The sequence below is a fragment of the Caretta caretta genome, chromosome 10 (genome assembly GCF_965140235.1).
Source record: "Caretta caretta isolate rCarCar2 chromosome 10, rCarCar1.hap1, whole genome shotgun sequence".
Lineage (NCBI taxonomy): Eukaryota > Metazoa > Chordata > Testudines > Cheloniidae > Caretta > Caretta caretta.
Window position 1 is genome coordinate 62,081,824 of NC_134215.1, and position 21,623 is coordinate 62,103,446.

A 21,623-nucleotide genomic window follows, 5' to 3' on the forward strand; every position below is an offset into this window, starting at 1 on the left:
CAGGGCTCGGGGCCAAAGAGGAAGTGACGAGAGGGGATTGGCTGTTGTTGGGACACGTGACCCTGGCAGTGTTTTGACAGGGCAAACAGAGCCGGGAGGAGGGGGCGCGAGGCAGGCAGGGGGACGAGCGGGCAGAGGGGACGCAGGGAGGGGTTTAGAGGGGTCCTAGCGCTGCCCAGCCGCGGGGACACGCTTGTCCCCGCCGGGGCCCTCCTCCCTTCCCCCTTCTGGCCTTAGGTGAAGCCGCTGAGCTGAGCCCACGCCCCCAGCCCTGCTCCAGCGCTTGGCAACGCCTGGGGTGGATGTGATGCGTGCGGCCCGTTTGTACGGAGGCAGAGCGGTGCCAGGCGGCGAGGAGGAGAGTTAGTCAGCAGCGCGCACAGGAGGGCGGGCAGGGGGCAGAGCCATGGAAAACAGCCCTCTGCGGCAGCAGCTAGAGGGAGAGGAGGGGGCCGTGGCGGGGGGGAGGCAGAAGTGAGGCGGGCGAGCGGAGGGCAGAGGCGGTGCCGTGTCTGGGGGGGGGTGTCGTGGCACTACTGGGGCGGGGGTCAGGTATCCGCTCCCCTCAGCCGCCGCCCCACACTTCCCCGCCCTCGGCCAGGGAGATGACCCCGTGACATCCCGGGAGGGCACGGGGCACGGCGGGCGGCTGCGGCCGGGCGCGGAGCGGGAGATGAGTGTGGCATGCGGCCCCTCCCGGCGCTAGCCAGGTGCCGGTGCAGGGCTAGCCCGCCCCGCAGGGGGCGTTGATTGGAGGGAGGGGGTGTCTGTGTGACAGGCGGAGCGGCCTGCGCAAGTCCTGTCAGACGCGGGCAGGTGGGGGGCACTGACAGGGAGCTGGTAGGGCGGACCGCGGCTGTGCGGTCTGGTATAGTTCCCGTCCGCCCCCCATCCCGGTATGCCAGGAGAGGGGCCAGGCGGAGCGGGGTCACTCATGAGCGGAGGGGGTGAGAGACGAGTCTGAAATCCAGGTCAGCCCTGGCTGTGTGAGGGGGCAGTGACTGCGATAGGGGGCGCGGGGATGGGGCTGCCCCCTCTTTCTGCCCCTTCTGCGATCGATGGTTTGAGGGGCTGCTGCTCGCCAGGAGCGTTTGTGTAGAGGAGGGGGAGGGCAGTTGGAGGGGTCTGGCTTCTTCCCCCTCCTGGAGCAGGTAAAAAGGAGTGGACTCCAGGCAGCCTGTGCTGACATTGGCTGTGGCCGCAGTGACTCAGAGGCTCTTTCTGCTGAGGGGGTGAGTTTAGGTGGCAGTGGTGTGGGATTTTACCCCGGCAGGTTATAAATAGACCTGCTCAGTCGCTGCTGTGTCAAGGAAGGACACATTGGCAAGTTCCAGAGAGAGGGAAACTGGGCTGTGTTTAGCTTTTCCCCGCAGACAGCTGCTGCCACCACAATGAATGCAAGGAGGAGGCCTAGCTGCTATTAGCAGGATCTTGTAAGCCCTAAGGAGTGGAGTGCTGGGTTTTATCTTATTTTATTGTTTTACACAAAAATAAATACAAGTAGCCAGAGAGAGCATCAGAGAGTCTTCCAAAGAAGAAGGACAAAAAACCTTAGTCTCTCATTTCAGAGATCTGGGAAGAAACAGACTGGGAGTGAAAATGAAGCCTGAACGAGGTAAATGATTTATTAAGAGTTTATTTTTTTTTCTAATTTTAGAAACAGCCTGTTTTTTAAGGCCTTCCTATATTATCACTGATTCTGGTTGAGGGGGAAGGAGAGAATACAGCTGCTGCTTTGGTTCAGTCCAGGAAATACTGAGAAGGGTATAATATAAGGTAAGGTGTAGTCTGTAATTGATTAGGCAGAATTGGATATTGTAGTGGGTTTTTTAAAAAAATCTTCTGTTTGAATGGATTAATTAATTTTACCAGTAGAGCTCAGGGAAAGGAAGCAGAAACTCACTGTGGTATACGCCTTTTGCCCTGGGAGATAGTATCAGTTAAACATCAAATAGAGTTGTATTCAGACTATTATCATACAATTGCAACATTTTAAACAAAGAAATCAGTCACAGATACAGTCAAGGCAATCCTGGCATAAGTCAGGTATATGTAAATGCAGGTAAGTGCAGCCCAGAAACACATCTAAAACAACTGTAACTGTTGAAGAATTTTTATTTAGGTTCGATACAAGGGATTCTTTTTAGTAAAGAAGTCAGGTAAACAGCGGCAGGTTGAAATAGTCTTACTGTGTAATGATTGTTGCTGGTATTGATCATATTTTTCTATGACTAATCCATAGGCAAAATAAGATGCACTGACAATGTATCTGTTTCTACCACTTCAGCTCTTGTATACAGTATAACAACAGCTGCTGATGCCCCTAGAGTTAAAAATATGTCATGGCTTCTCATCTGAACCATATTATCAGGGGTATATTGCTGTAAAAATCTGCCTCACTTAGTCAATAAGCAGTCTGGGAGCAAATTTTATTATTTGTCATACTAAAGAATTTTCAAAAAATCTTGCATAGCTGATTGTATACATTTCTTTTCCTTTTTTTCTGTTTTTCCTGCTGCTATTTTTTGTTTAATCTAACTGCCTTTTAGTTTTTAAAAACCATATATCTCTATTTGCCTGTAATATGAATAACTTTTTTGGTATTTGAGAAGTGTTTTAAAATAGTCTAGATATTATGGTGTTAAACATTAATATGCATGTGCAATAACTACTTTCCATTAAGCTTTTTATGATACAATTGCTAATATGGACCTTGCATAGATGCCTGTTATTATTTCTTACACTCTGTTACATCCTTTGTAGACATCATATTCTGCAATTGTATATTAAAAATGCACAGCACAGGTTGATTAGTTGTGTGTAAATTAAGTTTAAAAACAATTGCTTTTAAAAACAGACGTTTATACTTTAAAACAGGTAGGTGCTATTAAGAAGCAAAGGAGCATTATTTTTTTTTTGAAAGCTGACTGCTGCAAAGCAAGCTGTTTGTAGTGTGCTTCTTTAGACTCCAGATCACATGACTGAAGTTTGAAAGCTGTCTACCACCAAGGTGAACTCAAAACTTCAAAATAAATAATCAGATAAAACCAGAGAGTCAATATTTGCAGTTTTAAACTATTCTAAAAGGTCTAATTGACCTTTGTTTATGCTTTCGTAACTCATAACAGATAGGAAAATGCAGTTGTCTAGTTCATATTTTAAGATGTTTGTGGAATGGTTAATGTCTTTTAATCAGTATGATGTGGAGATGAGTGGATTTGTAGAGAAACAAGAGTGGTAAGATTTTTTTCATGGAAACTGGCAGTTAGTATATTGAGATTACATTTAATTATCTCTGAGAATCTTCAGACAGTATAGAATGTTCAGTAATGTGTTTAAACTGCTTTTAGATCAACAGCAAATGAAGGTAAGTTGGGGTTTTTAAAACAGTCATAGCTGTTTTCACAACAAATAGAGAATGTGAATAGCCATTTTAGTAAACGAATGTCTCTAGCTTAACTGTGTGCTGTTTGTTAATGTACTTGAGTAATACCATATACAAAGGTGGTTATGAAAGTGCTGCCTAAATGCCACATGCAGCCCACAGACGCTCTTACAGAGGCACGAATAATGCAAATGTTTACATGTGCTGCCTTCTGCATAGCAGCTGCACCACAGTAGAGCAAGCAGTCAAGTGTGCAATCACCTGCTTCCATTTGTTGCAAATTAATCGTGAAGGACACAAGACAAGCATTGCTGTCAGTTTGCCAAGGCCTAAATTGTGATACAGACCTCCAACATGTTGGACAAAGACCCATAATGAGCACACAATAGCTAATTGGAAAGAAGGAAATTTAAAAGATATGGAATAAACTTATTTAGCATAATTTTTGATAACTCCAGTTTAACTGTTGAGAAATTTTGAAATCTGTATTTTCAAAGTGTATGTTTGAGCCTTCATATCTGTGCACAGAAATGTACTGTACTTCTGCATTTCTGAATTGGATAAATTGTGTGTGGGGGGTGTCATTTGAATTGTATATTTTTTTCTGTAGATGTACATGCCTTCAAAAATCAAGTGGAGAAAAGATTTTTTTTTTTAATTAAGGTAATGCTTAACTAAGACTTACCCAAAAGGATTGAAAGATATAAATGTTTGAGGGGGAAAGAAGGAGGATGATTGTCTGACATACCTTTATCACGGTACCTAATTATGAGCTTTTCACAGAGACCAGGTCTACACGACAAAGTTTTGTCAGCATAGCTATGTCGGTCAAGGGTGTGAAAAAAAACTACACCCCCTAGCCAACATAGCTATGCTGGCAAATGCCCCAGAGTAGACACAACTATATCAACAGAAGACTGCTTGTATCAGCATAATTAATGTAATTCAGGGAGGTGGTATACTGACTGAAAGACTGTTGGTTTATGCTGTGCCTCCATGGTGGCTTTGCCAGTATAGCTGTACTGCTGTAGCTATACTGGCAAAGCATTTGTATTGTAGACAAGTTACAGAGTCACCAGTAGAGAGGAATGGCAGACAGGGAAGGAAAGAAGAGGGGAACTAATTCTGATGTCACACTCTTACTAACAGTGGGGTTTTTATAGGACAGTAACTCTGAAGGGGAAGGCTTATGTGGGATAGAGGTTTATATGGGATAGAAGATCTAAAATACACAGTGTGCCTTATAATGAGAAGTTTGAAAATTGCAAAGGATAAAGACAAGAAATGTTTCAAGGGAAGTGGCTGGGAAAACATGAGTATAGAGCTCCAAAAGACAAGTTCATGGAGCAATCTTGGAAGCTAGGGAAACAGTTCGTAGATCTGGAAGTGCAAGGAAGGCTGTAGCCTCATCACAGTTAAGTGTGAGCCCTCATTGGCTGGGTCTTCACTAGACTTTTCCACTTAAACTTCACTGGAGCTCCACCACTGGGAGCATTAATGTAGGGAGGTAGCTGACTCCTTAGCTGCTGTCACCTAACCCTGCTTTCAGCAGGTCTAGATGACATGGTAGTTAAAGCATTGATAGCCACTTGTCTGTACTAGCATTATTACTTGGTATGTTGTTGCCAAATCTCTATCACAAGTCTTGCAATATTTGGTGTTTTTCCTGGAGTCATGTAATTAAGTAAGAATCTCAGATTTCATTACCAGTCACAGAAGCTACAGTGCGCAATTTTAAGAGAAAACAAATTCTAGTGTTGACAAAACTGTCTGTGTAATGTCCTGACTTATGTACAGAAATTTGCTTGCACAGATATACGGTTCTCTTGCAGTGATGGTGCTTGACCTCTTTGCTCTCAATAGGTACCTGCCTAGTGCATTCCATAAACTAGTTATTTTATATATAATTTAATTGAACGAAGTACCAACAAGATGTGCACATATACACTGAGTTGCTGTTTGGTCTTATTAATGTATTAACCCTTCTCTTTCCTTACCCATTTCTTCTCCAGTGTTTGTTACTCTTTTGTGGCTCATTTGTGACCCATCTCAAATTAGACTGTCAGTTCTCTAGGTAGGAATCATCTGCACCTTTAAGTGTTAATTCAGGGGAAAGGGGAAGGTTTCCTGGCTGACTCGCTTCTGTCCTGTAATCGAAGCAAAAAAAGAGGAGACCATCAGGCTGAAGATTATGCTCCTCTCTCCTTCCTCCTTTCCAGAGAAATCAAGATTGGAGGTGCTGAGTGGTCTGTTCCTAGCAGTTGCGTTGAGAGACCCCCTTATGTCTCTTTCCAGTGATCAGTGAGGGGAAAGCCACTTCTTCAGCCTTCATAGAAATTTGGCCAGCCTTGTCACATTGAGGCTGTACATGAAAGATTTTCCAGTGGGCTGTAGGAAGAGGGATTGAAGACCGAGATTTACAGGAAGTTGGGAGTAGTGCTGGCCGCAAAACAAGAATTTAGTGTTGTGAAAAATGTTGAGCTTTTAGAATTTTTCATTTTACATAGAATGAAACTGAGACCTTTTGAAAAAAAATTTGTGGAGGTGGGTGGGAGAAACAAAACAGAACAGCAGATAGCCCATCCTGCACCTGAGAAACCTTTCCAGAAGAAAGTTTTGTTGAAACAGATTTATTTTGGTTTTAATTAATTGACATTTTCTGAAGAGAAAAGTTTCGCTGAAAAATTCCCAACCAATTCCATTTGGGAGCCTGTTTGCATGAGCACTTCTTCCCCTGGCCAACTGATACTGAGTGCATTTTTTTAAGGGGACATTGTTTCTGATTTTCACCCTACTTTTGTATCATTCAAATGTGTGTATATATGTATGTTTTATTAGGAAAATACAATACATTGCATGAGATATATGTATTACAATAATATATTTGTGTGTATATGCAAAGCTGCCTGTTGAAGTAAGGCTATGTATTAGTCTAAAAGATACACACAACAAACAAACAGGCACGCATGCAAGCTCTGAAGTGCGTATACATCTTAATGTACTGATAAATCTCATGCCCACCACATACACATTTCAAGCTGTTAGCAGATAACTGTTTAAAGATTTGACACACTAAAATGGGAAGAAAACAGAAATCTGCATCAGAATACATTTCAGAACACAAGGAAGTATTCAAAAGTTTTAAACAAACAAAAACAGGAGAAAAGGATAAAGTTGAGTGTTTGCGCTGAAACTGGTGTTGTCCAATTATTAAATCTAAATATTTAGAGGCTAATAGTTCTAAGTCTACAAGAGTAAACTGTTTATTCAAATGAAAACATTTATTTGGAGATTAGAGATATATTGTTTTCTTAAACTGAGAAGTGGCATTATATTTTGAGTTCTGTTTTAGTTCTGCAGCAAACCACATTGATAAATGGAATTCAAAGCATTAATCTACTGAATATTTTTTTCTCCTGTCTTTCCATCCACCAAAATAAACACTGATATTTACCCAGAAAAAAATTAATAGTTTTTTGCACTGATTTTTCACCTGTTTTTATTGTTGTGGTAATAAACACTGATAAATTCCTGGGGAAAATTAAATAAAATAAAAACTGAAAACGAAGGGCCCTACCCGTACAACATTGTAATACAGACCCCTTAATTTTATAATATCTACTCCCCCAATAAAATGGTGTCTTAAATACTTATTTTTGATATTGTTACATTTTGGAAGCTGACAGTTTAAAATGAATAATACAAGTTATGTAGACAACATAAACAAAAAGTGGAGGTGATGCTACTTCCTGTTTTAATAAGGAAACTATCATTCTAAATATCTTTTAATTATGCTTCTGGCTATAGGTGCCACAGGTAAATGCAGGGAAGGGGAGATTGAACTGAAGGTGGTGCTGATTCCTGTTTAGTGGAGAAATTATTCTGATAATGATCAGTTGTGGCTCTGGTGCCATGGTTGAATGCAGGGAGGATGGGGATAAGATGATTGGAGAGAGGAGGCATGGGTGTGCTTTTTCTAATCTTAAGATTACTGTTATAGAGTAATCTTAAAAACCAGATGATTCGGATGAAAAACATATTGATGGGCAGTCTGAATATTAAACTGAAATTCCATTTATAAGGCATGAAGCCATCTAGGCTTAATCTATGGGGAAAACAGATTTGTTCTTGTAGTATGCAGTATACATATGCATACATGGTGTTAGATATCAAGATCTTTTTCCTTTTTGTTGAGGAGTTGGGTTCTGGTTTCTTTGATTTTTCTCTTTAATATCCACCCCCTTCCTGCCAAAACAAGACTGTATACTCTAGTAGTAAAAGATTACTACAAAAGTTTGGTTTAAGTAAAATTTTAACCATGAGATGATGGTTTTCTTTGTATTAATAATGAGGCTTTTAAGAAGAAAATATTGGTTATTTATAAATGGACTTAATTAAAATGTTTCCTATTGTGAAAACTTTCATAGTTGAAATACAGATAAAAACATTTATTGCCTAAAATTGAATAATTTTAATAGTATTGAAAGGCAAACTGCTAAAGGCAATTGATAACTTCATCTGTGAGGTGGAAATTTTTAAGAATTTAGAATTTTCCCCTTCACCAGAGCCCTGGAGAGAGCTGCTCTGCTGTGGTTTCATTTTATATGTCTAGGGGGGGTGGAGTTGAGCTCGTGCTATCTTGGAAGATTAGGGTGACCAGACAGCAAGTGTGAAAAATCGGGACGGGGGTGGGGGGTAATAGGAGCCTATATAAGAAAAAGACCCAAAAATCGGGACTGTCTCTATAAAATCGGGACATCTGGTCACCCTAATGGGGATGGTGGGGCTGATGGGACTGCAACTACATGGGTTCTGGCTATCCAACCCATCCCCCATTTTGGAGGAAGTGCAGTGACTGGTGTAAAGGCAATAAGTCTCCACATCAAAGTGTCTTCCCCTGCACTGTTTGGCCTAGTCTACACTAGGTATGCCTGCAGACCCATTTAGTGTAGATGCAGCTTTTGCAGTATAAGAGTTCTTTTGCCAGTCTAGCTTATAAGATAGGCTGGCAAATGTATATTTTTTCTGGTATAACTGTGTCTACACTAGGGCTTTTGACAATATAAAAAATGTCACCCCTAAATGATTTAACTATCCTGGCAAAAGTTTCTAGTATAGACTTGATCTTACAGAAACCCCGTCGTATGGACTGAGCTGTACACTGGTCTGTGGATTTGACCCTTATGACTTGATCCAGCACTCACTGAAGTCAAGTAGGACTTTTCACCAGGTCAGATCCTTAGGGTTCAACATGTATTGAATCTTAGGCATTGCTATTCTGTCGTTGATTTTAGAGGTCACATTTAAGTCCTTAGGCGAGCTGAGTGACTGCCAGGCCCAAATTACTTGCCTTACAACTTTTGCTGATTGACTTCAGTTTAAAGTAGACTATAGAATAAAATTCCGCTTCCTAAAATCAGCAGTATTCTCGGGAATAGGAATAGTGTCACCTGATTGTCACTTTGTGTTGTCACTTTTTACTACAGTACCTTTGTTGAAAGACTTTGTCCCTTCAGCACTTCACGCTGGCAACTGTGTTTCTCTGGTAGTTTTGAGAAAGGACTACCTCAGTACCTCTGTTAGAAAGGTTCTGAAAATGGATTTATTCTCTAATTGCACCATCAACACACAGTGCACATCTATCTATCAGTGCAATAATTAGTCAATAGAAAAATATACTTTCATTGCAATTAACTTTTTAGTAACTATCTCCTCCATCCTGATGCAGTAACTACTAGCTAAAGTCTTTCAAATTTTGAAAAACAATGACTTGAAATAGCTTTTAAGGTATGATAGAAAGTGTTCTTTCTTGGCTTTACATTGTTCACATAACTTACTGTTTGTGTTTAAGGGCTTTTATATATTAAGGCCAACTTAAGTCTTCAAACATGTAGTGTAGTGGTCTCAGAAGTGCACATACAGTTCCATGGTCACTTTTGCACTTGTAATTTCTCAAGTAAATCGGACTTCATGCATAAATAGGCTATTAAGCACATAAACAATTTGTGTGAATGCAAATTAAGCAATATGGGGCTTTGTGTGTGTGTGTACAATCTCACTTCTAGTTACTGAAAATTCTCCATAACATCCACACCCCCGCCCCTTTGGCCTTTTCATTCTTCCTTTGGTATATCTGCAGTTATACACAGTAAACAATGTACACTCATACTTGGATTATATACACAATTTGCTGGTACTAAAATTCTAAAAGAGACTTTTTAAAAGGCTTCCTGTAAACAAACAGTAATTTAATTAAATGATATGACCATCTCAAATGTTCTCCAACCACTTTCATTTAATTATACGAGTTATTTTGACCAAATCAAAATTCTGACACTTATAATTTTGCTCATCATATAGTTTAAATGTATAGATTTTTGTTTTAATTTGTTATGGTAGATTTTGTAGCTATGAATATTGGCCTAACTTTTAATGTTAGCAGCTTTAAACAATTTTAGAACAAAAACTGTTGGGCACTGTGCCAGAGAGCCTTCTAAAATTATAGGTTTCAGAGTAACAGCCGTGTTAGTCTGTATTCGCAAAAAGGAAAGGAGTACTTGTGGCACCTTAGAGACTAACCAATTTATTTGAACATAAGCTTTCGTGAGCTACAGCTCACTTCATCGGATGCATACTGTGGATCCGATGAAGTGAGCTGTAGCTCACAAAAGCTTATGCTCAAATAAATTGGTTAGTCTCTAAGGTGCCACAAGTACTCCTTTTCTAAAATTATGTAGACCTAAAAAATGAAACCGTAATAATGGTGAATAGAGAGGCTGTTTCTAAAAAGGGCTTGGGGAATGTAGAGAGAATAACTACGTATGCAGTCAGTTAGGTGAATAAAGCACTTCAGGTAGCAAAACTGGGAGGAAACCTAATTTGTGTTCTGAACATGATCACAGTCTCATTGCAAATAAATACAAAATCATTGTGTGTATAGTTTTATCAGCAATGATTCTGAAAAGAACAAATTCAAAATAATGGAGCTTGTTTCCATAACACTGTTTCCATCTGAACTATTTAACTGCACCACTGGGTGCATAATATTTTTGGTCACATGCTCTGGAATATTTTACTAGCATGCACTCTTTCAAGATTTTCTGTGCCACATAAGAAATCTCTCATGGATGAAGAAGAAAAAGTATGCACTACTAATTAGTGCTCTGTTTCCTAATTTGTTATTTCTCTAGAGTTCTAACATCCTAAACCTAATATGCTTGTGATACTAGCTGCGAAAAACTGCATTGATGCTGCACTGTTAAAATCAGGACATACAAAAACTAGGGACCTAACAGCAATGTTAACTAATTTGTTGGTAACTGTCTATTTAATAGTGCATTTTTTTTTTTTTAAGTTTCAGTGAGACTGTCCAAGAGGAGGGGTGGGAAAACCTTAGGGTTACATTTGAACAGGAGGAAGAGGTAAGATATTTAGATATATTTCTAGTTATAGAAATATAATTTGACTCACTAGTTAATACCATTAGTATAGCAAAAAAGATTCAGATTTATAGTCACCTTAAAGTCAAAGATTGCTAATTTCTGGTAAGAATAAGGAAAAGTTGGAATGTGTTGGTTGGTGAGGAAAAGCATAGACGATTTACTCACTCATATTGGAAAATCAAAAAGCTATAGAAACATGGTCTAGTGGATAGGGCATAACGCTGTGAATCAAGAGACCTGGGTTTCTGTTCCTGGCTTTGCCATTGACTTGCTGTGTAGCCTTGAACAAGTTCCTTCACCCCTCTCTGCCTCTATTTTTTCTTCCTACCCTTTGTCTGTTTGATAAATTCACTGTAAGGTCTTCATAGCAAGGACTATATGTGCCTGTTTGTTTGTACAAAACCTCATTCATGGAGTCCCAATCTCAGATGGAGCTTCTTGGGGCTATCATAATACAAATGATAAATCTAATGGTGGATTGGAGGCATCAACAGATCTATATTTCTATTACTATGCTTTCAGAAGTCCTACTGTAACTACTTGATCGGCAAGAGGCATGCATGTTTTAGACCTTAGAATGATTTTTAAATATTTAAATTCTTCTATGAAATATTGCATTAACCATTCTGCTTTAATATTACATTAGTATTTTAAAAAATAATCTCTTTAATAGTTTGTACTTAATGTCATTTAAGGCCCTAATGTGCTTCCACTGAGGTCAGTGGATTTTGCCATTATGTTCAGTGGCAGTAGGATTAGGACCATAGTGATCCCATTTAGGCTTTGAAGTTCACATCTCAGAATATATCTTCACTGCAGAGTTCACTTGGGTGATTGGCACTCAGCTTGGCCTGGGTGTGAGCATCCACACTTCAAAGCCGTACCCAAGATACTGGGTCCTTACTGGCACTGCACTCACTTGTGTGTGTTGCTAGACTTCTGGGGGCATATCCTGTGGCTCTTTATGCTGAGACACTCTGATTTTTCCCAGTGAATTGTGGGAAAACTTGTCTGTCATTTTAAACACACAGGGGAATTGTGGGAGGGCATTGGAGGACTATTTGCACTTGAGTGGTTTAGCTTGCATCCTTGCTGCAAAATGGAGATGCTGGCAGCTCGAGTGAAAGTAGAACCCAGGCTGTAGCTCAGACCACCAACTGTGCCAGTTCTCCTGGGTTGAAAGCACCACTAAACTCAGGCAAGAGAGTTTTGTGTGTGAATGGAAGGGATGTTAGAGAAAACACTTGAGTTACTTTTCCAGTGAAGACGTGAAATGTGTGGGCAAGGGGGAAAGGGTTAGTTTTCACCATGTCAACTCCTGGTTGTTTTGTCTCAGCATTTTTTGTAAGTCGGGTAAACTGGGCAGCAGTACGTTTACTTGTCTGTGTCTTATGAATTTTCAAAATGCAGCCACAACTGAAGAGAACTTCCCGACCCCATCCCGAAGTCTCTGCTTTGTCTTTCGGCTGGGGTTGTCTGATGGCAAGGTTCCTCCCCCTCCCCCCAAAGGAATTTTACTGTGGGGAAGGGAATTTCACATCAGTAGTTACTGAGTAGGGACTAGACTATCGGGATCAGCCTGAACAGAGAATGGGTAGTGAGGTCACAAAGGATGATAAGATTAATTACTGTTCTGCTAAAATAATAGCAGATACCTACTGAGCCTGCTCAGAAGTGAATTTCCTGTCTGCCCCCGCAATGATTTTAACTTTAATTTGCACTTTTCTTCCCCCAAACCTAATAAAGTACACAGATTTTATTAAGGATATTATTCATGCCAGGTTTCAAACTTCAGATGTTACTTTTCAATAAAAACATGATTGGGTTGGTTTTTTGGGGTTTTTTTTTTTTTTTTTTTTACATTGAGAGGAAAAATGTTTCTCCCTCGCCTCTCCATTTCAGTACTTATAGCTCAAAAAGGGTCAAAGGGATTCTGTTCAAATTTCACCATTGAACAGAGACCACACATGGAAAATTGAAGCCCAGAAGGAATACATCTGGAAAGTTAGGAGTATGAAAAGAGGGGTGAAAAACAACAGTTGCTGCCATAACTACAGTAATAACTATTTTCATGCAGTACTTGGAATGTTCAGATGTAACAACTGCAGATGGACCATAGAGGTAGGAAGAATATCAAAGACTGTAGTTTCAAAGGAAAATTTAATTCTGATTCCTTTAGGGGTGTTTTGATTTTTTAAAAATGTAATTTGAAAACCACTTGTGTTCTAACGCTGCAAAAAATGTATAATTGTTGAAGACTCATGCTGTGCCTTGAAATGAGCTTTGTTTAGAAGCTTACACACACTCATGTGTATACACATGAATACATGAGGCCTTGTTACGTAATATGTATCTTTTGTACAGCATTGAACCATACTTATTTCACCTGGAAATAATTTAATAAAACTTATTTTCTATCAACAAAATACAATATAGTAATTGAAGGAGGCCAACGGCCGAGAAGTCTAAGAAGTGGTCATTAATGACCTTTGTAGAGAGAGGTTTTGCCGAAGTGTAGAGGAAAAAGACAGATTACAATAATTCAAGAATAGAGTAAGGGCTTGTCTACACTTAAAGCACTATAATAGCACCAGGGTTGCCAAGTGTCCGGTTTTTGACTGGAACGCCTGGTCAAAAACGGACCCTGGTGGTGCCGAGTGGGCCATTAAAAGTCTGGTTCGCAGTGCAGTGGGGTCCAGGGCTAAGGCAGGCTCCCTGCAGGTCCCCAAAGTGGTTGCCAGGTCCCTGCGGCCCCTAGGTGCATGGGCTGCCTGGGAGTCTACGTGTGCTGCCCCCACCCCAGGTGCCGGCTCCGCAGCTCCCATTGGCTAGGAACCGTGAACAGTGGGGGCAGCACCTGCAAGCGCAAGGACAGCACATGGAGCCTCCCTGGCTGCCCATACACCTAGGGACTGGACGTGCTGGCCACTTCCTGGGAGCCACGGTCAGTGCCACCAGGACCCTGCACTGCTCACCCCAACCCCCTCTCCTGAACCCCAAAACCCTCATTCCTGGCCCCACCCCAGAGCCCACACCCCCAGCCGGAGTCCTCACCCGCCAGCACCCCAACCCCCTGTCCCAGCCCGGAGCCCTCTTCTGTACTCCAGCCCCACCCCAGAACCTGCACCCCCTCCTGCACTCCAAACCCCTTGGCCTCAGCCCGGAGCCCCGTCCTGCACCCCAAACCCCTCGTCATTAAAGGTCGAGGGCAAGGAGCTTGATGAAGGAAAGAATAGGGAAGAGGAAACTGAATGCAGTCTAATATTAATCTAACGCTTCAAGGTTAAATGTTTCAGTTTCATTTTAATAGCCTTGTATTGGTATTCGTCAATTATTGTTCCATAATGTTCAGTTTTTGTGTGTGTCTTTTTCTTTTTTTGGAAAATGCTTGTGCTGAGTGGTTAAAATTCACTAAGCTCAGCATGGCTTTCTATTATTGTACTTCTTTTGTTTGGGTATACTGTTCAGGCATTGAGACGTGTCAGTAGTTGTGTTGTTATGAGATGATATATTTTGGATGCGTTAGAAGGCACAGTTAAAGTATGTTGCCTGATGTGCAGTTGCAGACATGATGCATACAATGTGGCCTGGTCTACATTGACTACTAAGTCATGGCAAGTATCATGTCAGCTAATTTTAGTTTTTCATAATTGTTTTGCAACACAGTAAAATTTAGTAGCATAGCAAAGTTGCTATTGAGACTGCATCTAGACTACCACATGCATTATTGAGCTCTGCAACATTAGAAATATCTTAACAAATTGGATTCATAAGAAGAGCAACAAATGATTAAAGGGCTGAATAGACTGACCTGTGAGGAAAGATTAAAATCAAAATATGTATAGTATGGCCAGATAGCTACTAAGACAGCAAGACTTTAAAGAATGTAAATACCAAGTAGATCTAAGAATTAGAGTAGCGCAAAGAGGTATGAGAATGAATAATGGGACGAAAAATTTCCTCACCCAGTGTGTGTTCTAATGGTGAGAACTGTTAGACTGTAATTGTCTTCCACTTGAGTCATTTTAAAACTGGACTAGACAAAGAACTAGAATCTGTTTTAGGAAGTAAGTTTGCATTGGCTGGGATGTAGACTTTGGGATGTCTATACTGCAAAGAAAAACAAGTCTGGGTGAATTGACTTGGGTTCTCTGAGCCTGGGCTCCTGGGCTAAAATAGCAGTGTAGAAGTTTGGGCTTGTGCTAGAGCCCAGGCTCTGAAATCCAGGGAGGGTCTCAGAACCTGGGTTCCAGTCCAGGCCTAGAAGTCTATGCTGCTATTTTTAACTCTACAGCCGCAAATCAGTGAGGCTGAGTCAGTTAATCTGGGCTCTGACACTTGGTTCCCCAGGTTTTCCTTTGCAATGTGGATGTGCCCTAGAAGACTTTACAAGTCTTTTCCATTTCAAATTTCAGTAAGACTATGAATTTTACACAGATGCTCGTGGTTATTTAAAAAAAAACCAGAAAACTTTTGTGCCATGTGCATGGATATATTAGGTGGGTAAATGCTCTTGTTTGCATGTGTAACTATATATATCATAGAAATGAAGGACTAGTACAATCCCCTGTAGTACAATGCACTGAGAGAGGACTAAGTATTGTCTAGAGACCATCCGTGACAGGTGTCTGTCTAACTTGTTCCTAAAAACCTCCAATGACTGAGAATCTACAACTGTCCTAGGTAATTTGTTCCAGTGTTTAACTACCCTTACACTTCGGAAGTTTTTCCTAATGTCTAAACCTAAATTTCCCTTGCTGCAATTCAAGCCCATTACTCTTTGTCCTGTCCTTACCTATTTGAAACTGTTGTCATGTCCCCCCTCAGTCTTCTCTTCTCTAAACTAAGCAAACCCAGTTTTTTCAATCTTTTCTCATAGGTCATGTTTTCTAGACTTTTAATCATTTTTGTTGTTCTCCTTGTTGACAAATTGGAGAAAATCCAATCTTTCCCAAAGTGTGGTGCCCAGAACTGGACACTGTACTCTGGTTGAGGCATTACCAGTGCTGAGTAGAGTGGAAGAATTACTTCTCACGTCTTGCTCACAAACCCCCTGCTAATACATCTCAGAATGATGTTCACTCTTTTAGCAACAATATTCCATTGTTGACTCATATTTAGTTTGTGATCCACTATAAATGCCAGATTCTTTTCTACAGTACTCCTTCCTGAGCAGTCATTTCCCATTTTGTATTTGTGCAGTTGATTATTCCTTCGTAAGTGTAGTACATTGCATTTGTCCTTACTGAATTTCATCCTATTGATTTCAGACTATTTCTTCAGTTTGTCAAGCTCATGTTGAATTCTAGTCCTGTCCTCCAGAGTGCTTACAGCCCCTCCCAGCTTGGTATCATCCACACACTTTATAAATGTACTCTCTGTCATTATCCAAATTATTTACAAAGACATTGAATAGAACTGGACCCAAGACAGATTCCTGAGGGACATCACTCGATATGCCATTCTAGCTAGACTGTGAACCATTGATAACTACTCTCTGAGTGTGTTTTTTCCAATCAGTTGTGCACCCACCTTAAAGGAGGTTAGTCTAGGCTATGTTTCCCTAGTTTGTTTATGAGAAGCTCACGTGAGCCAGTATCAAAAGCCTTACTAAAGTTGAGATGTATCACATATACTGCTTCTCCCCTATCTATAAGTCTTTTTTTCCTGATCAAAGGAGGATGTTAGGTTGGTTTGTTTTGAAAAATCCATGTTGACCTTTACTTATCACTTTATTGTCTTGTGGTCACAAATTGTTGATTATTTGCTCCATTTTCTTTCTGGGTACTGAAATTAAGCTGACTGGTCTATAATTCCCTGGGCTGTCCTTATTCCTCTTTTTATAGATAAGTGCTATATTTGCCATTTTCCAGTACTCTGGGATTGTTTCTGTCCTCCATCAGCACTAATGGCTCAGAGGTCTGTTGATATGTGAAAATTGGGTAACTTTTCTTGCACGCACTCTGAATACATAGTTAATTGATACACATGGTAAAATGTCCATCTATATACTTGGCTAAACCACAGGGGTTTTCTATGTACAGTGTGTATATTTTTTTCCCATTGCACAGGGTTTTGTAAATTTGCCTATCCAGTATTTAGTTTACTGTTAGTAATAAATTTGTTAGTCCCTAAGGTGCCCCAAGTACTCCTTTTCTTTTGGCGGATACAGACTAACACGGCTGCTACTCTGAAACCTGTGATATAGTATGTGTCCTTATTGTCAATTGATATTCTTATTTGGTAGGGTTATTTTTAATTGTGAATGATTTCCTTGCACTAAGTGTTCCTCTGTGTAAATGTAATTATTATACTGTGAAATCTTTATACAGTGTAACAAATGAATTCCCTGACATCTCTCTCTCTCTCTGTGTAAATAGGTCAGTTTGTATATTTTTATTTTTAATAGCACTTTAGTACCATTTTTAGTAACTCCTAATACTTCGTACTGGTCTTTCTGCTGTTCTTTCCTCTCCATTTGCCAAACACAGCTGAGTTCACAAGAGGAGAAAAGAAAACATGATACTGCTGCCAAGCAGACAGGAAACTGTAGTAGACCTTACGAGCAGTAAAGGGTTTAGGCACGCCTTCCACCCAATCAGCTGTGAGTGCTGTTGCTATGTGCACTCTTACTCTGCCTTCTTTGTGAAAAAATGTCTTGCACAGAGAGGCTAAATATGCACCCAGAGCTGAACATTTTGTTTTAACCACTGCAGACATCTGGATCTCTCAGATACTGCCAGTGTAGCCCATTTGCACCTAGGAGGCAACTTCCTTTACACAAGGATTCCAGTATGGTTTACAGTGGAAACAAAGGGCTGCACAGAGAAGGTGTGTAATTGAAGGAAGTAATTTTAAATGCTTAATTTTTTTCCAGTTTGACTAAATGTTTATGAAGGTGGGTTCTCCTTTCAAAGGGACATAGAATTTTTATACACTTGTGATTAAGTGTCAGCTTGACAATATTAAACTCACATGATTTACATTCAACATTTTTGTAGTTCTTTTTCTTCAAATCATACTAGAAATACAATTTTGGTTATATTGTTGATCTGAACAAAAAAAGGGTTGGGGACAGGCAGGATGCAAGAAAGGAAAGAAAGGCCTGTCAGACACAGTGGTGCTCCTTTAATGCAATAAGGTTTTAAAGATAGTGAGATGGGGCTGAGGAGAGGGACTGGAACAAATAAATTCTTCCTATTCTAGCACAAACTTGTTTCTCAGTGAGTTTAGACTTTTTTCAGAGACTCCATTGGTACTAAATTTGACAAGGTGACAAAAGTTAGCTTACTAAAATTTTTGCTTCCCAAGTTATGAGCTCGAGAATTAAATTTTGAACTTGAAAGTTTCAAAATATTGTTTTTTAAAATATTAAATATATACTTTACTGAAGATATGTTCTTCTTTCACTTTATACATGGATCCAATGATACATCCATCCAGAGAAATGAAGGTGAGAGGGTTTTTTTAAAATTAATTTACTGTATATATCTCTGAGGAGCAGGAAGGGGAAATTACTACTTGTGGCATTTTAAAGTGGACATCTGATATAATGCCATGTCTACTAATAGCCCTGGAATAGTAGTTATAGCCATATGTAACTGCTCTGTTTTTTTAAGTTGGAGTGAAAATACAAGACTTAGCAGAATGTGTGTTTCTTTTGTGTCCTGTTTTTTTTATGTAGGTCAAGTTCCTTTAACAACACAGGGAAATGATTACAGCACTTTCATTTGTGCTACTAGTTGAGTGCATCACAGTATTGTCAGTCTTTTGTCATTATTTGCTTACCCTAGGCAAATAAAGTTTATGCAAATAAGTCTCCACATGGGCAATTAGAGAAGCAGACTTTAATATTTGGCAAAGTAATAGCTTGTCATCATTGGCTGTTCAGCTATAGCTATGCTATGTGTTTAAACTACTGTTTAATAATATAACTGATCTAGCTCAAGTGCTGAATAGAGGATGTTGGTGTCTTTCACTGTATGTAGTAAAACAGTGGTTTTCAAAAAAAAATTTCTGGGTAGCCAGTTGAAGAAAATCGTTGATGCCCGTGACTCAGTGGAGCTGGGGATGAAGAGTTTGGAGCGTAGGAAGGGCTCAGGGCTGAGGCAGAAGGTTGGGGTGTGAGGTAAGGGCTGCAGGGTGGGGCTGGGAATGAGGGGTTCAGGTTGGGGGAGGGAGCTCTGGGTTGGATCAGGGGGTTGGTGTGCAGGAGGGGGTCATGGCTGGGTTGGGGGTGCAGGCTCTGGGGTGGGACCGGGGATGAGGGGTTTGAGGTGCAGGAAGGGGATCCGGGTTTGGGGGGGCCCATGGCTGGGGCAGAGGATTGGTGCGTGGTGTTGGGGTACGGTCTTACCTCGGGCGGCTCCCGGTCAGTGGTGTAGCGGGGGTACTAAGTCAGGCTTCCTCTCTGTCCTGGCACCGCAGACTGCGCCGCACCTGGAAGCGGCCAGCAGCAGGTCCGGTTCCTAGGCGAAGGCGCGCAAGCACTGTCCCCCCGCTTCCCCCAGCTTCCATGGGCTGCTTCCTGGCCAATGGGAGTGCAGAGCTGGTGCTCAGAGCGGAGGCAGCACATGGAGCCCCGTGGACACCCCCCCCCACCCCCCCCCCCCAGTCTAGGAGCTGGACCTGCTGCTGGTCACTTCTGGGGCACAGCACGGTGTTTGAACAGATAGGGACTAGCCTGCCTTAGCCGGGCAGCACCCCCGATGGGACTTTTAATGGCGCGGTCGGCAGTGCTGACCAGAGCTGCTGCGACCCAGTGCCATACATTCCATGACTCAGTACTGGGTCACAACCCACAGTATGAAAACACTGTAGTAAAACATTCTCCAAAATATTGCCAATGGCATAAAGATTACCTAATTACATATATTCTTGTTCTGTATGTCAGACTTGTTGATGATATAGAAAGGGCCAGAACTCTGATTTTAAGCAAGTTTTTTTAAGTTAAATGTTCATCCTCTGCTTAGGAATGAGAAGGAATAGTCCCACTGGTGTAATCTTGTGGCTTGTGTAAGGATATCTATTGTGATTCACTGAGGAGTATTGTTCTAAGAAAGAGTAGTAGAGAAAATTAGAGAAGCCTCAGTGAACCTTGCCATCCTTTTAATTTACCTGACTAATATCTTTCTTTACAAATATTTACCCAAGACACTATTATTGTATCTTGTGAATACAGTACTGCACAAATTTAATCTGTGTGTAGCGTAACAGAACCCTATATAAAAAGATACTGCTTGCTGTTAATATCCTTAAAATTCTGTCTCCTGACCATTTTTAAATTAAATCATATATGTACAAAAAATAAAATAAATTATAGATTAAATTGAGTGAGGATTTAGGGGAGGGGACATCGGTACATAGAAAAAGAAACTCAAATGAGATTTTCCTGAGGTCAAAAACTCATTATCCATTGAGGGTGGCTGACAGTGAAAAAGAGGACGGAAGATAAAGTACTGGGAAACTGACTACAAGTGGAATGTTAGTACTTGGCTTAGACATGTTATTGAGATGTAATAAAAATGAATTTAACCAAGGCAGGAAACAATGGCTACCCCTCAGGTAAGCAGAGCCAATTTAATTTAGTTTTTCCCAATAATACATAAATCATGTTGTCATGTAAGAGTTATTATATTATATAAAACTACTCCAAAATCATTCTGTAAATGCGCTGCATTTAAAAATGGCACCTATTAACCTAATATCCACTGTTTTGCACATATATAACTTAGGATAAGGAAAATATGGTAAAATAGAATCTTTAAAACCCATATTTGGTTTAAGCAGTAGAAATTTTTGGTCCTATGTAATTTTAGTCCTCTTGAATACTAAAATATTTTAAATGCCAATTAAAATGTAATCAGTATATCATAGAAGCTTGTAAAATAGTTATATTATGCCCTGTGACACACACAGTTCTATTATTCTGTAGCCGTTAAAAGACATGTTCTTTTGTTCTGTGTACTCATACTTCTATAACAGGCGCTGGTGCTTATTTTAAAATAAGCTTCACCCCCCTCCCCCAGTTTTTAGGGATGTGTGACACTGTTTCCTTCATTCTCATAACTAAAGCTTCCAAAGCAAATAAAAAATCATGGCCTTCCCAATTTGTCGAAAGTAGAAAGATTTGGTATATTTTGTCCTGAATCATTCATAATTCTACTCCACCAAAACTGAAAGCAGGCCTTGTAGGTGCCTGCTTGAAAGGAACCTTGGGAAGTGGAAAAATAATTTACCTGAGGAGCTTCATGATACTGCACTATCTATTCTTTCATGGGTTTCTCAATTCCTGATGGGCTAATAATATGTCCTACAACGTCCTTGGCCTGTGATTTTTCCCAGGATGGAGTAAACTACAAATATTTAAATACAACTTACTGAAGCTGAATGTAGCCTGAAGGTATGTCTACAGTGCAGTTAAACATCCACAGCTAGCCTGTGTCAGCTGACTTGGACTTGGGCTAAGGGGCTTTTTAATTGGGGTGTAGACATTCAGGCTGGAGCCTGGGCTCTGGGACCCTCCCCACTTGCAGGATCCTAGAACCCAGGCTCCAGCCCAAGCACAAATGTCAACAACGCAGTTAAACAGTCCCTTAGCCTGAGCTCTGTGAGCCCAAGTTGACATGGGTCAACTGTGGGTGTTTAATTGTATTCTAGACATAACCTGAGTGGCTAGTGAGAGGATTTTTTTTGGTGAAGTCTGTTCTGAGAAGACTCCTGTACAGAAGGATGTCACAAGATCAATTACAGACTGAAACAAGGTAGGAATAGGTTGAAACACTAGAGAAGGTTTT

The 21,623-nt window shown here is 40.6% G+C and overlaps 1 protein-coding gene across 6 annotated transcripts in view; it reads left to right on the forward strand.

Annotated features, from left to right (window-relative positions):
* The first annotated feature begins 524 nt into the window (after positions 1–524).
* The window catches only part of ATOSA (atos homolog A), a 58,589-nt gene continuing 37,490 nt past the window's right edge, over positions 525–21,623 (forward strand). The window contains exons 1-2 of one of the 6 annotated variants that reach the window (XM_048866542.2): positions 525–1,232; positions 1,569–1,615. In XM_048866542.2, coding sequence (XP_048722499.1) covers positions 1,600–1,615 — 16 coding nt within the window. In that variant the 5' untranslated portion in view covers positions 525–1,232; positions 1,569–1,599. Of the gene's footprint in view, positions 1,616–1,657; positions 1,777–10,739; positions 10,807–17,497; positions 17,659–21,623 lie in introns of those variants that run through there. The other 5 variants (XM_048866547.2, XM_048866545.2, XM_048866543.1 and 2 more) reach the window with 5 other exon arrangements.